Source organism: Aspergillus costaricaensis (assembly GCF_003184835.1).
Source record: "Aspergillus costaricaensis CBS 115574 unplaced genomic scaffold BO79scaffold_11, whole genome shotgun sequence".
In the NCBI taxonomy this organism is placed as follows: domain Eukaryota; kingdom Fungi; phylum Ascomycota; class Eurotiomycetes; order Eurotiales; family Aspergillaceae; genus Aspergillus; species Aspergillus costaricensis.
The window spans coordinates 925,769-939,226 of record NW_020291811.1 but is presented as its reverse complement, the minus strand read 5'-3'; the positions used below and the strand labels follow the sequence as shown (position 1 = coordinate 939,226).

Genomic DNA, 13,458 nt, shown 5'->3' with positions numbered 1-13,458 from the left:
GCTATCCAGCCCGCAATCTTCAGTCTATTTGGTCTGCAAATCCGGCATTTCCGTCCCCTCCTCCTCCTCCTCCTCCTCCTCCTCTCTCTCCACTAAGCAGCACCTGAACGCACCATGGCATCCACCCATTCACCACAAGGCCCTTTGCTGGCGCCAGATCCATCCAAAGCGCCCCCAGGGAAGCGGCCCTTGCTGACGACCGGTGACGATGCGGATGATGAGAATCGCCGGAAAGACCCAAAAATCACTCGGGCTTGTGATACCTGCAAAAGAAAGAAAGTCCGCTGCGATGGTACGCTTCCATGCAGGAATTGTGCGAAACGAAAACTCCATTGTTTCTATAATGCCAAATACAACCGGGGTCGGCCTCCAACCCCACCACCTTCCATGACGATCAGTGAGCACCAAGCCAGACGGCAAAGTTATCCTCCAGAGCAGAATCCCAATAGACAGAATACGGAACCAGTCACGCATCTAGTCCCCGAGTCTCAAGTTAACCCTCGGGATTCACCAGAGGTCGAACTTGAGGGGCAATATTCCGATCCTACATCAGGATTGAACTTCTTGCACAGAGCATGGAAGAAACTATCGACACAAAACGATGATTCAGCACTGTATCATTTAAACAACGCAGGAAGAGACCAACTGCTTAGTTCAGCTGGAGATCCCCCATTTCATGTTGATGATTCAGCTCTAGATGACGTGATTCCAGTCGCCTCCGCGGCGAGGGAATTGCAAGAGTTTTACTTCGAAACGTGTGTGGTGACGTATCGTATGTTCCATCGGCAACTCGTAGAAGGTTGGATGGAGATTCTCTTGAAAAATCGACAAGAACGACGGCCAATTACCCATTCGCTCGGAAATTCTAGAACTGCGATACTGCTCACCATAATGGCCATCGCCTCTTTACGCCGCGAGAAAGTCAATGGGAAAGAGCCCCAAGACGACAACATGAATGGCTTATGCAGAAGCGATCGGTTGTTCAGTGCGGGCATGAAACTGACTGAGACGGAGATGGGGTTTCCAAAAGTTGAATCCGTCCAGGCACGGCTCATCCAAGTCCTCTACCTTCTGCAAACAGCTCGCATGAACAAAGCCTGGTATGTATTTGGAAATGTCTTTCAGGTAACACTTTCCCTCGGCATGCACCGGTGTCGAGACCAGAGGAGAAATTTCCCTTGCCCGGGACGGCCCCATAATTACATTATCTCAGAATGCTACAATCGCACGTTTTGGGTAGCCTACATTGTTGACACCTATTTGAGCGTTGTGTTCGGCCGGCCTCGACTTTACCAAGACGAGAATATTGACCAGGATTTCCCTAGCATGGTCAATGACGAGGACATGAAACCGCAAGGGCCTTGCAACTCAGACAACCCAAGAGATTGCTATATTGATGCTTTGATCCATCATGCCAAGTATATTGTAATGCCTCTCCATCGCGATGATCGCATACTTACCACATTTCAGGATTGCGCAGATCATAGGAAAAATATCACGAGAAGTATACTCGATCAGCAATCTGCCCAACGAAGATCGTCTAGCAGCTGTGCAGCGGTTGTGTCATGATCTGCATGTATGGTGGGCCAGCCTGCCGCCACATTTGGGTACAGTAAAACCCTCCACCTTGATACCCAGTTTCCGGCGCCAGGCCATTGCTATGCGGCTGGCATATTATCATGCTCTCATGCATGCCAATCGACCTTTCCTTTTGAGTGAAGGAGCATACGAGGAAGTTAAAGAATGCACAACTGCTGCCCAGAACAGTCTAGAACTTCTCGATAGAATGGCTAAAGACAGTACATTATTTCATTCTTTCTGGTGGACATATTATGTTATTTTTTGTGCATTGTCTGTTGTCTATGTCTGGGAGATTCAGCGAACTACCCGATGCATATATGGAAATGATGATCAGGCATCGAGCAAGCTCTTTGATCTCGCAGAGAAGTGCCACAGTCACCTCAAGAGAGCGTCGACAAGTCTATCACAGAACCAACGATACAGCATTATACTAGATGAACTGCGATCCGAAGCGCAGAGATGCCGAGCTGCGATGGAAAGCTTGCAAAGTCAACGTCCAGGTACTTTTCACGGCGCTGAAGGACATGTTGCAGATATTAGCCTTTCATTTCCGCAGGACCCAGAAAGCTGCCTTAACACGGCCTTTCTCCAAGAAGGAGCCATGCCCGGGGTGTTAGAGAACCTCCAGTTTAGTGATTGGCAGATGCTTGACTCTTCGGTACGTGTATCGTTACAACTCCATTACAGCATGCTAAGTTCACTTAAAGGCCTTCTTGCCCTTATCGGACTCAAATTACGTCTCTCCCACAGACTTTCCTGGAGTTCAATGAGATTGATCGTCTCTGGTGGCCAGTGGAACTCTTACTAAAATGTCTTCCCCGCTTTTTGAACGGGAGCTACATCGGTGGGAATACCGGATATCTCGGAAAACAAGGCTCACAGCACCGAGAATCCGGAGTTGCCAAGGCTTCTCCGTGAACTGCGCCAACTTTGCTTGCTTCCCCGGATCTGCTTTTCCTGCATGTACCCCGTGGGGGTGCCAAGAGCTCTGTTAGCCCAGACCCATAAGATGATCTCGATTCCTGCTGTTGATTGTCCTAATTTACGCCCCCAAGACCAACTCCGTCAATATGACCGATAAGGATACTGCCGTGATGCACCTAGAGGACCTCCCAGGTCATGGAGCCTCTGCCGCCGATTTAGAGTTTCTGTCGAATTTTCCACCCGAGGCAAAGAAGAAGGTTCTGAGAAAGGTAACTGTATTGGTATGACGCGCGTGTGTGGAGCTTACTGACAATATCATTATAGGTTGACGTATGGCGTCTATCTCTATTCCTTCAACGAATGAGGTGCTGAGTTACAAACCAGATGCGACTCGTTCCAATGTTTGTCCTTTTGTACTTGGTTGCATATATAGACAAAACCAATATCGGTATGTAACACCCCCAAAATATATGCGTTCTGGCATTAACACTGAACAGGAAATGCCAAAATCGAGGGCTTACTTCCAAGTCTACACATGAGCGGCATACAATACAATATTGCCTTGTCTATCTTTTTCATACCTTATGTTCTAGCTGGTACGAGTCTCCTATGTGCGAACAGCAAACAAATACTAACGTGGCCCAAGAGGTACCAAGCAACATCATACTTAACCGACTCAAGAGACCGTCACAGTATTTAGGGCTGCTAATATTCTGCTGGGGTGTTATCATGCTTTGCACGGGCTTTGTTCGCAATTTTGCCGGCCTTGTGGTGATTCGATTCCTTCTGGGTCTTTTCGAGTAAGGTCCTAGGCGCATGGAACACTTTTCGCAGTAGTGACAAGTCATATAGGGCTGGATTTCTGCCAGGTGCTGTGCTAATCATATCGAAATGGTATCTTCCAAACGAAACACAGACTCGCATCGCTATTCTCTACACATCTGCTGCTTCTGGTGGAGCCTTTTCCGGCCTCCTGGCATATGCTATCGCTAAAATGGACGGAATAGCAGGCTACGAAGGTTGGCGCTGGGTAGGCCATTTCTTTGGAATATTTCTGTGATCCCACTTACTGATATCCATACGAGATCTTCATCATCGAGGGTCTTGTGACAGTTTTCATGGCCGTTCTTTGCTACCTGCTCCTTCTGGATTCCCCATCTTTATCCCCCAACTGGCTTTCACAAGACGAAATTCGATACCTCGAGGTACGACAGCTCGTTTCCAATAATCATAGTGGTCACCATGAAGGCTTCAACAAGAAGATAATCATCAGCGTCCTGACCGATTGGAAAATCTATCTCCTCATACTTGGTAATTGGTCCAATGCTGTCCCCAACTACGCACTCAAATTTAGTATGCCTGAAATCATCAAATCAATGGGGTATAAGTCAGCTACGGCCCAGCTTATGACAATTCCACCTTACACAGTCGGCGCCATATCAGCTTACGGCTTCTCCGTGTTCGCTGATCGCTTTTCATGGCGAATGCCATTTATCGTGATCCCCCAGTGCTCGCTCATAGCTTCATTTGGCATTCTGTTTTCGAAAGCCGCCAGCATCGAGAATAATATAGCACTATGCTATTTTGCGATTTGCCTTGCTTGCTTTGGAATGTATCCCATCCTCCCTGGTGTTAATGCCTGGAATGTGTGCAACATTGTTAATCCGCACAAGCGTGCTGTGGCCATTGGTTATCTTATCTGCGTTGGGAATGCGGGTGGTATCATCGGCAGTTATATTTATAAATCCGATGAAAAACCCCGATACCCTACTGGCTATGGCACCTCTCTAGCATTCGCTGCTGCTGGACTCGTGGCTGCCTTGAGTTTGGAGTTCTGTTTATGGAGCGCTAATAAGGGCAAGGCTCGGTTGGCTCTGTCTGAGATTGAGGAACTGTATACTGAGGAGCAGCTTCGCGATATGGAAGAGAAGAGTCCTCTTTTCAAGTATACTCTGTGAAATTATCTGTTATATTTGCATTTATGAATAGAGTTGGGGGGAAGAGACAGTACAATGTCAAAACATGGATGCCCTCGTCACAGCTCTGGGATGTGTGTCGTCCGAGCCCGAAAGCCCAATCTTGGCCCTTCCTCATCTCTAAGGCTGTCTGCACCCACCGAATAAGTATACCTGGGTATTTTTGACCATGATGAGGTCGCAAACATGGACCGTATCAGACCCAATATACAAAGCTTTCTTATCGGGCGTGGGCAACTATTCCTATGATACTCTAGTATGTTGTTGATGTTGAAAGGCTCAACAACATGACGATTATTGGTGGCTAGGCAAATGGCAAATGCAGACAAAGCTACCAGACAGCATCAGTTTGCATTATTATGGCATGACGTTTGCATAATGTACCTAAGACCTATATCGAGGTACCCCATTGAAGTAGAGTTCTGGATGATTGCTTATGCCATAGATTCTTTCATTTTACTTCAACTACTTGGATGTGACGCCCTACTGCTATAACTTCTGTCAACTGAGGGAGCTATACGGGTGCATTTTGGGCTTCGTTATAACCCTAGCGACCAAGAAGGCGATCTCAGGCCTATCGACTCTTACCAGCAGGGGCAAGATGAATGTTGTGTGTCAAAATCAGCGGCAAATATATAATTTTGTTAGCGCGCCAAATGCTATGACTACGTTATGTGTATCCGAATGTCGCTTTTTGAGGTTGAATGGAATCTATGCCCTTCCACTTACGTATCATTGGAAGGGTTACACATTTACATATATCTTCTTTTGTTCGGAAGAGGGGAATTTTGGCTTTAACTCAACGAAACGACTTTCAATATAAGTTCGTATCACGTTCGTCAAATAGGCGCTATACATGCTTCCTCCATAAAAGTGTGTCGTCATAATATGCAAATAAAGTGTAAATTACAGGACATTGTTCTTAAATTCATATGGTACAATATAACAATATAAGGTTTTTATGGATACGAGTACGACGTGGCGCACCCGCTGATACCGTTATGCTGGAAACTCTTCTTCTCGGATAATCTGTTCGGGTTAGTGGCCTACAACTATATCTGGAATAATGAACTGGACAAATTCTGGGTCAACAATTTATCTAGAAAATTATGCCCTGCCGTAGAATTCCCCTTCCCACTTATGAACCACGCCTTGTCAGGTTAACATTGATCGCAACGATTACAAACGTCTTTTGCGAGCATGGCATGGCCTCGTCCAGACTCCATAAGTGGTTATTCAGTATTTGGATTGACGATAGTCGCGTCTGGGATCCTTTCTTACTACGTTAGACGCGCGCTCAAGCGTCATAGACAGTTTCTTCAACGAGGTACAAGAATAATAGTGGATTGCCAGCCTCCCAACCGCAGACTAGAGTATATCTTCCATATGCTCCAATATCTTGGTTCAACACTGACTGTCTTCAGCGTCGTCGCGGTGCATGGGTTAGGCGCACACCCCGAATTTACTTGGACGACGAGAGGCCCAAACCAGTCTCGCGTAAACTGGCTAACGGACTTGTTTCCACGAGACTTCAGCAAAGCACGAGTCATGACATTTGGCCATAACTCTGACTGGTTTGTCCGGGCGAGCAACAACACACCGTTTGAAAATGCCAAAATGCTTTTACGAGCAGTAAACGAGGAAAGGCGTGAACACCACAAGGTCAGTCTTCCTATGATTGAGATAACCATAGGGAACACCTCAGAAAGTAACCCCTTGGCTTATACCGCAGTGTCCCATCATTTTCATCGGCCATAGCTTTGGTGGCATTATTATCAAAGAGGTAAGAGCACCATGGTCAGTCTAAAGTGACCTCACTGATCTGGTTCATCAAGGCAATATGTTTGGCGGAAACAGATAAACAGTATAGGGACATATTAGATGATACAATCGGTATCATCTTTCTTGGAACGCCCCATCAAGGGTCCAATGTTTCGCAGCTTGGAGCCTTCATAGCACGCTTGACATGGGTATTTGGATCCAGCCCAATATTACTGAAAAGTCTCTACAGGGATAACCCTCCTCTATCCGACTTACAAGAACGATTCATGAGCGTTATTCGGAGAAGAAAAGACATTAAGCTCGTCACGATGTATGAGAAGCACCCTACGTACTTTGCTCAACTTATTTATCTAGGCTTTGTAAGTACAATCACTATACGCTATACATACCACGAATACTTACGAAAAATGAAAAAGATTGTCGAGAGAAATGCTGCAGTGCTTGATGTGGCCGAAAACATTGCAGTTGAGAAAGATCATATGGGGCTGAACAAATGCGCCTCACCAGATGATCCGGCATATGACGCAATTCGTCAAGGCATCAATAAAATACGGGACCATGCGGAGAGCAGAGGCTGGAAGAAAAAATATTTAAATTGGTCCGAGAGGCCAAGGCTCTAGCTTACAAGTTGTGAGGGACCACAATTGCTGTGGTACTGCTGCAAGAATAGACCTCGGCATGCTCCGACTCAGGTTCCACAGATCGGAACTCACAACTCGAATCCGAGTCAGATCGTGATTCAATCATGTTCGAGTCATGCTTCTGATCCTATGCTCAATAAGCGCCAAATCGGACTTAATATCCTATTTTGGCAACCTTTTGCCAATTGCGATGTTCTTCTGCCATTATTGTAAACTTGCATCATAGTCATTAGGAGTCGCCCCGGATTTCTAGGCAATGAGAGAACACAATCAAGTTATCAACTGTGCGAGCTTAGTAGCTTGTAGTGCGCGGATCGCTCCCGTTTGAAATGCAATGTCGCCAGTAGATTACTGATGAATTGAATGAACCCAAGAAAACCAACTAGCAGAAGTATAATGAGCGGGCCAATGATTGAAAAGACGGTAAAACCATACGAAGCATTTTGAAATGCAACATTGCCCCCCAGCTTGGTAGCCAGCCCAACCTGCATTGCCGTCAACACTAATGCGACATAAACAGTCGTTGCAGTAAGTGGTGTTAGATAATCGTAGAACAACTCAGTATATGTTTGATATGTGAAGTGATAACCTCGTAGAATACTGCCGTAACGAAACATGTATATTTTGTTGAGTCGCGAAAGCCGAAGTTCGCCGAACAAGTAACGTGCATTGACATTTCCAGGGCTAGTAGCTCCGTTCTCCAAGAGCTCCTTGACCAATTCAACCCACATTTCCCATGTCACATTGTGTGGCATTAGGTGTTGGTCCTGGGCAATAGCAAAATCACTCTCTCGCTCAATTAGAGCAATATATGAGTATAAAAGCCCTAGGCCACATTCGTATAGATGTTTTTTCTGACAAACCCCCCCATCCCCTCTATCTGTCTGACAGTAAATATAGTTGGACATGCAGGGACAGGGCTCTTTGCAGATCAGGTAAGATTTCCAAAATTGATGGCTTAGGAGGTATCGCGGGAGCGGCTTCAGGTGGATACGCCGTGAAGGCTCCCAGACCATGTGCATGTCAATCCTCTCATCTAGCAAAATTTGCCGAGAAGTTGCGGTTTGATAGTTTAGGGGTCTGGGTGGCATGGGTCGGCCAGCCAACCACAGATATTTGTGAATACGGTTAAGACATTCGACAGAGAGATCGTTCTGTAAAAAGCGGGAAATATCCGTAGTAGGACTGTAGGGGGTATAATACTCGTCGCGAATGGCAGCAGGAGTGTAGAAAGTACTTGAAATGGAAACGTCAACACTAAATGGTGGCTTTGTAGGCATGCTTATACAAGAGACGGTAGTGAACCGAGTAGATATTAGGTCTTAAGTCGATAGGTTAGAGACTGACAGAACCACAGCTAGGGGACAAGCCTAGGTATATATGTTGCTTAGCTACCTTGAAAAGCCAAGATTGGAGGCTTGATCTGTTTCTCATTTGAACAGAGCCACTCCGAGGAGCGCCATCATCCGGGGTTGGCTGGGATCTTCGAGACCGGCCGAGAGTCTGGCGTTGGCAGGGTTAATGCACTAATACTAAGGTTTCGAGTGGACCAAGGGAATGATCGGCGACCCAAGGTTTACGTTGGTCATCTGCTCTTACCATGTATATCTTTCTGTATCCATTATCGATTAGTCTATAATTACCACTCTGTTAATGATTTAATACTCTTGATATTTAATTAGTCCAAAAGGGTTATATTAACTGTTCAATTTGACTAAACGGAGTATTATATACTACGGTATTGGGAAGGGTCTCCATTACAGCTAGATATGATTATACAATATATTATGTGGGAATATGAATGTTTAAGCTCCATCCAAGAATATAAGCCAGCTCTACACTGTAACTGACACATACGACCATAGGGTGTGGAAAATAGGGCTTCCCGTCCGCTCAGCCGTACTCAAGCCACACGCCGGGAGGTTAGTAGTTGGGTGGGTGACCACCAGCGAATCCCTTCTGTTGTATGTTTTTGTCATTTTTAGTTCATTAGCATTTGCTATTTGCACATATATTACTTTCCTCTACCATCCCGCATGGTGGGCGCGTGCGGAAGAGAACTTGTGTCGAACGTGAGTTTCAAATGGCTGATGCTCTAACGAACCCTGAGTAGAGCCGGTACTTCAATAACTTAAGTAGAGTCTAGACCAGAATGAAGGTAAGAACATCAGATTTTATCTTACCACCATGCATATCGCAGTACCGAACGAGAACAAGGTAATAGGGACGCTCCTCTACGTCGTCTCTGGTTGGTCTTCAAGCATTGTTTGATAATTAACCACCTATTTGCAGTTACTCGCAGTAACATTCTCATTTAGCTGCCTATAGCCCTGCGTCCTGCATGGGTCTGCTCTCAACTACCACAATTATCTATATTCTGCTCAATCTGATGGCCAGTGGGATCAATACTAGGTAAGTGCATCATCATGTTATGGTTGCACAAATTCATACAAGTTTATCATATTTCTAAAAGTCGGCACAGACAACCCAGAGGGTATCATTTTTTTCATTTCCCACAAGCCATTTCCCCAATTGTACGGTCAATACTGGGACACGGTAGTCTCAAAGTCTTCCGGCTCGCGACCCAGGAGCTCTCCTAGCAATGGGGACACAAAAGCGCCTTCTCCTCGGCGAAAGGCCTCAAAGGTGGTGGTCCACAACGCGGAATGATCAACGCCATGGTAGGTAAAATTAGAAGAAACTTGAGGTTGACTGGCGAATTCGTCCACAGAGACCTGGCGGATGCGCACAGAATGTTTGGTAAGCTTGGCCAGAATGGACACCGTTTCCCCGAGGGTCAGGGTTCGCGGGCCGGACAAGAGCACTTTGCGATTGCGATAGAGAAACCCGTCCGGGTCCTGCACGAATCTCTTAATGAGCTCTGCGGTACCTTCTCCGAGCTCCTCACGCTTCACCCACGCGATCCCCGGGCCCGCACCATCGTGGGTTATCTTGATCTCGTCGACAGGCTGCTTCGGATCAAAGAAAGCGGTATAGAGTGGGTAGGACTCGGAGTAGAGACCTTCGCGAATGACCGTGTAGGAGAATCCCACATGTTGCCGCGTGCATTCTTGGAGGTATCTCTCGGTGTCTAAGTGTGCCTGCATGACGTGTGCCACCGACTTATCGCCTTCTGGGTTCCCGCCGTAGCCTAGTGACCCGTAGAAGATATGTGTCACACCGCTGCGAATCGCATGGTCGATGGCAGTGCGGTGTTTCTATCCAAAACATATCGCGGTCAGCATGTTCTCAGACTGGGTGTGTCTACCTAGGGGGTGATTCTCGGAGTAAGTCGTACCTCAGTGCGATACTCATGTTCCACGGACGCGTAGGAAATTAGGAAGAGTACATTCAGCCCCTCGAAGGCAGCCTTCAAGCTCTCGTTGTCGTCGTAGTCAGCTCGCCGTAGAACGGCTTGGTCTACAGGTAAGTTCCTGAGTTTTTCGGGACTCCGAGCGATAAACACAAGCTTCTTGGATGGAAACCGTGGCAAGAGATGCTTGACGGTGCCCCCGCCAATACCCCCTGCAGCCGGGAAGACTCCGATGGTAGGGCTATCCATTTGGATTTGAGAGATATGCACAAAGTATGACTGGTGTCATTGGAGATTTCTTTGTCACATCTCTAAGCTTTTATAGCATTCTTCGAACTAATTTTGGCCTACCAGGAATTCCTGGTGAATTTGTCAGATTGTAATGCATTTGTCATCATGATGTGGTCGGAGCGCTTGAGAAAGTTGTAGAAAAGAGTATTGTCATTGCCCGATGAGTGAGGGATTTAACTATCGATAGTACGTTTCTTCTTTCATATGCCAGCTGCCATAAAAAGTTTCAGTCCGGTGGACCATTTGTTGAAGGCCAAATCCGAGTCCACCGGAGTCGGAGCGTTCCCGGCTGTGCATCATACGCCAATGGCGGATGTGCGGGTGGGAACGCCCAGAGACAAGCTCATACAACAGCGCCATTAGTAAGAAGATCATTTGCATCTAATTGACCCTGACATCACTACCCATACTTGGGTTTTTTTCATGAAATTCATTTACTTTCTTCGGCCAGATTGCGCTTATAAATACACACTCTCTTTTGCCTTTCTGTAGAAGTAGAACGACTCAATCCCATAGAGTGATATAAAGTCATAAAGGCCTGGCAGAACGAGATTCGAGAACATCGATTCGATTTTACAAAAGTTAACAAAGATGCCTTCCCGTTACCTTAATGCTGATGAAAGTGAGATTGTGGAGATTGCCAACGAACCGGCCAGCGGTGTAAATTGCACTTTCCAGTGCATCAGACGCCTCATCGCTGACGATTCCCTGCAGATTCCCTACTTCACCCCCAAGCAGACTCCGACGGCGGGCACCGCTCTCGTGCCCGCGCCTCAAGACCCTACTACACCGAAGCTGTTTACGCCGTTGTCTATCCGAGGAATTGAACTCCAGAACCGAATTCTGGTGAGTTGCTTCGTGTCACTTGTTTTCTTTCTTGTCCAAATCCCGGACATTCTGGACTAACCTAAGTGGCTCAAGCTCTCCCCTCTCTGCCAATATTCGGCCGAAGATGGGCATCACACCGACTGGCACTTTGCTCACCTGGGTGGTATCATCTCGCGTGGACCCGGCCTCTCCTTTGTGGAAGCCACTGCGGTCACAGCCAACGGCCGGATAACCCCGGAGGATTCAGGCCTCTGGAAAGACTCGCAGATCGGTCCGTTGAAGCGAATTGTAGACTTTGCGCATAGCCAGGGCCAGTTGATTGGAATCCAACTCTCCCATGCGGGCCGGAAAGCGAGCACGGTTGCCCCGTGGTTGAGCATGAACCGAGGCCCGGGAGCTCCTATTAAATCTGTCAATGGCATTGACCACGATGGCTTTGCACCGGTAAGAACCCTTTTCACTCTTCCATCCATCCAAGCTCCTGGACTAAAACCTGCCTTGCTTGTTGAACAGCGTCATGGCTGGCCAGACAATGTGGTTGCCCCGAGTGCGATCGCCTTCAAAGACAAGAACATCATTCCTCGGGAGTTGTCTTACGATGAGATACAATCTTTGGTAGTGGCTTGGGGTGAAGCCGTGAAGAGAGCGGTCCGTGCCGGGTTTGATGTATGTCTGCATCCGCTTCCCTTAAAGAGTTTTCCGTCATCTGACCCCGCTTGATTTCCGTTGCAAGGCAATCGAGATCCATGGTGCGCATGGATATCTTATTCACGAATTCCTCTCCCCTGTCTCCAACAAGCGGACGGACGAATACGGGGGAAGCTTCGAAAACCGGATTCGCTTGGCCCTCGAGCTAGTTGACATCTCTCGGCAGCATATGACTCCGAGCATGCCTCTCTTCTTCCGCGTGAGTGGCACCGAGTGGCTGGAGCACCTGGAAAATGAGCCCAGTTGGGACGCGAGCCAGACGGTCCGGTTGGCGGAGGCCCTGGTGGAGCACGGGGTGGATGTTCTCGATGTATCCAGCGGAGGGAATGATCCCAGGCAGCAGATCAAGGGGGGACCGGCCTACCAGTCCCCCTACGCATTTCAGGTGAAAGAAGCTCTGGGCGATCGTCTTCTGGTGGCATCCGTTGGTGCCATCACCTCCGGTCCGCAGGCTAATGACCTCTTGAACGCGGGGCTCGATATGGTCATCATCGGGCGCATGTTTCAGAAAAATCCAGGTCTGGTGTGGACGTTCGCTGAAGAGCTCGGTGTTGATGTCAAGGCAGCCCATCAGATTCACTGGGGGTTTGCTGGAAAGCGCCGTCGCCAATGATTACTGCTGGCGTAGAGTTGAAGGAATTACCAATCGCAACGGCTGAGTCTGGTTTTATGGTGGTCAAAAGGGTCATGGATGCGCGCGTTGGCGGCTTACAGAACATGGACTTCCAAATGTCAACCAATAACAATTGATTCGTAGATGAACCGGCATCAATCTGCCGCTGTACAGACATTGAAGGGGTTTAAACGGCTCACTGAATCAGTGATGTCGTATATATAACGCAGTCCAAAAGGAACAATTATGCCGTACTTTTTTCGTCAGTTCAGCCACACATATGAGCATTTCATGCACATGAGACATGTACGAGACTGGAAAAGTCACAGAAAAGCAAGGGCACATAGCTACCCACCAAATCTCAGGTTTCGAAGCATTCTATCTCACTACATACCAGTTGTATTTGCAATTTTCTATTTCCTCCTCGTTCAGCACTAATACAGAATATTCAATGTGATGCCCGAGTCTGCATACTACGTATAACGAGAAATTGACCCACTCGCTCCACCCAGGGTCTTTGCATTAATCCGAGGTCCACATCGGGCCCGCTGAATTACCATTTCAGACCAAAACGCGAGATTTTAACTTTCTTTACGTGGATCCAGTCCCCCTGTGATTGGTAATAGAGAGACCATCCATTATCTTTCAGGAGCGCAAACAGAAGCAGAAGCATGAATCTGCCTAGTGAACCGACTAGTCATTGTGAAATCCTCAGGACGTGTAGCAACATAACCCATCTGTTGGTCAGTTTCCTTTTCCCTTATTACACCTCGATGCATCAAGGAGTTTGCTAACCCTATC

The 13,458-nt window shown here is 47.4% G+C and overlaps 6 protein-coding genes across 6 annotated transcripts; 4 read left to right on the top strand and 2 right to left on the bottom strand.

Moving 5' to 3' along the window:
* The first annotated feature begins 102 nt into the window (after positions 1-102).
* On the top strand, positions 103-2,498 carry BO79DRAFT_263166 (Zn(II)2Cys6 transcription factor). Its single transcript, XM_025686642.1, has 4 exons — positions 103-361; positions 515-1,418; positions 1,471-2,239; positions 2,289-2,498. Exons 1-4 carry the CDS (start codon positions 115-117, stop codon positions 2,349-2,351), a joined length of 1,983 nt encoding a protein of 660 aa, XP_025541219.1. The 5' UTR covers positions 103-114; the 3' UTR covers positions 2,352-2,498.
* A 153-nt stretch (positions 2,499-2,651) lies between these two features.
* BO79DRAFT_286754 (putative MFS transporter) lies at positions 2,652-4,463 on the top strand (the record flags this gene model as incomplete). Its single annotated transcript, XM_025688502.1, has 7 exons — positions 2,652-2,774; positions 2,830-2,835; positions 2,890-2,953; positions 3,003-3,101; positions 3,152-3,305; positions 3,358-3,535; positions 3,591-4,463. 7 exons carry the CDS (start codon positions 2,652-2,654, stop codon positions 4,461-4,463), a joined length of 1,497 nt encoding a protein of 498 aa, XP_025541218.1.
* A 1,635-nt stretch (positions 4,464-6,098) lies between these two features.
* Positions 6,099-6,883, top strand: BO79DRAFT_144330 (uncharacterized protein; the record flags this gene model as incomplete). Its single annotated transcript, XM_025678377.1, has 2 exons — positions 6,099-6,143; positions 6,317-6,883. 2 exons carry the CDS (start codon positions 6,099-6,101, stop codon positions 6,881-6,883), a joined length of 612 nt encoding a protein of 203 aa, XP_025541217.1.
* Positions 6,884-7,182: 299 nt separating this feature from the next.
* BO79DRAFT_143921 (uncharacterized protein) lies at positions 7,183-8,184 on the bottom strand (the record flags this gene model as incomplete). Its single annotated transcript, XM_025678356.1, has 1 exon — positions 7,183-8,184. One exon carries the CDS (start codon positions 8,182-8,184, stop codon positions 7,183-7,185), a length of 1,002 nt encoding a protein of 333 aa, XP_025541216.1.
* Positions 8,185-9,444: 1,260 nt separating this feature from the next.
* BO79DRAFT_263151 (NmrA-like family protein) lies at positions 9,445-10,466 on the bottom strand (the record flags this gene model as incomplete). The annotated part of the gene is made up of 2 exons (XM_025686641.1): positions 9,445-10,122; positions 10,203-10,466. 2 exons carry the CDS (start codon positions 10,464-10,466, stop codon positions 9,445-9,447), a joined length of 942 nt encoding a protein of 313 aa, XP_025541215.1.
* A 633-nt stretch (positions 10,467-11,099) lies between these two features.
* Positions 11,100-12,657, top strand: BO79DRAFT_144424 (NADH:flavin oxidoreductase/NADH oxidase; the record flags this gene model as incomplete). The annotated part of the gene is made up of 4 exons (XM_025678380.1): positions 11,100-11,354; positions 11,430-11,780; positions 11,850-12,002; positions 12,070-12,657. The coding sequence occupies 4 exons, from the start codon at positions 11,100-11,102 to the stop codon at positions 12,655-12,657; spliced, it is 1,347 nt and encodes a 448-aa protein (XP_025541214.1).
* Positions 12,658-13,458: the final 801 nt, after the last annotated feature.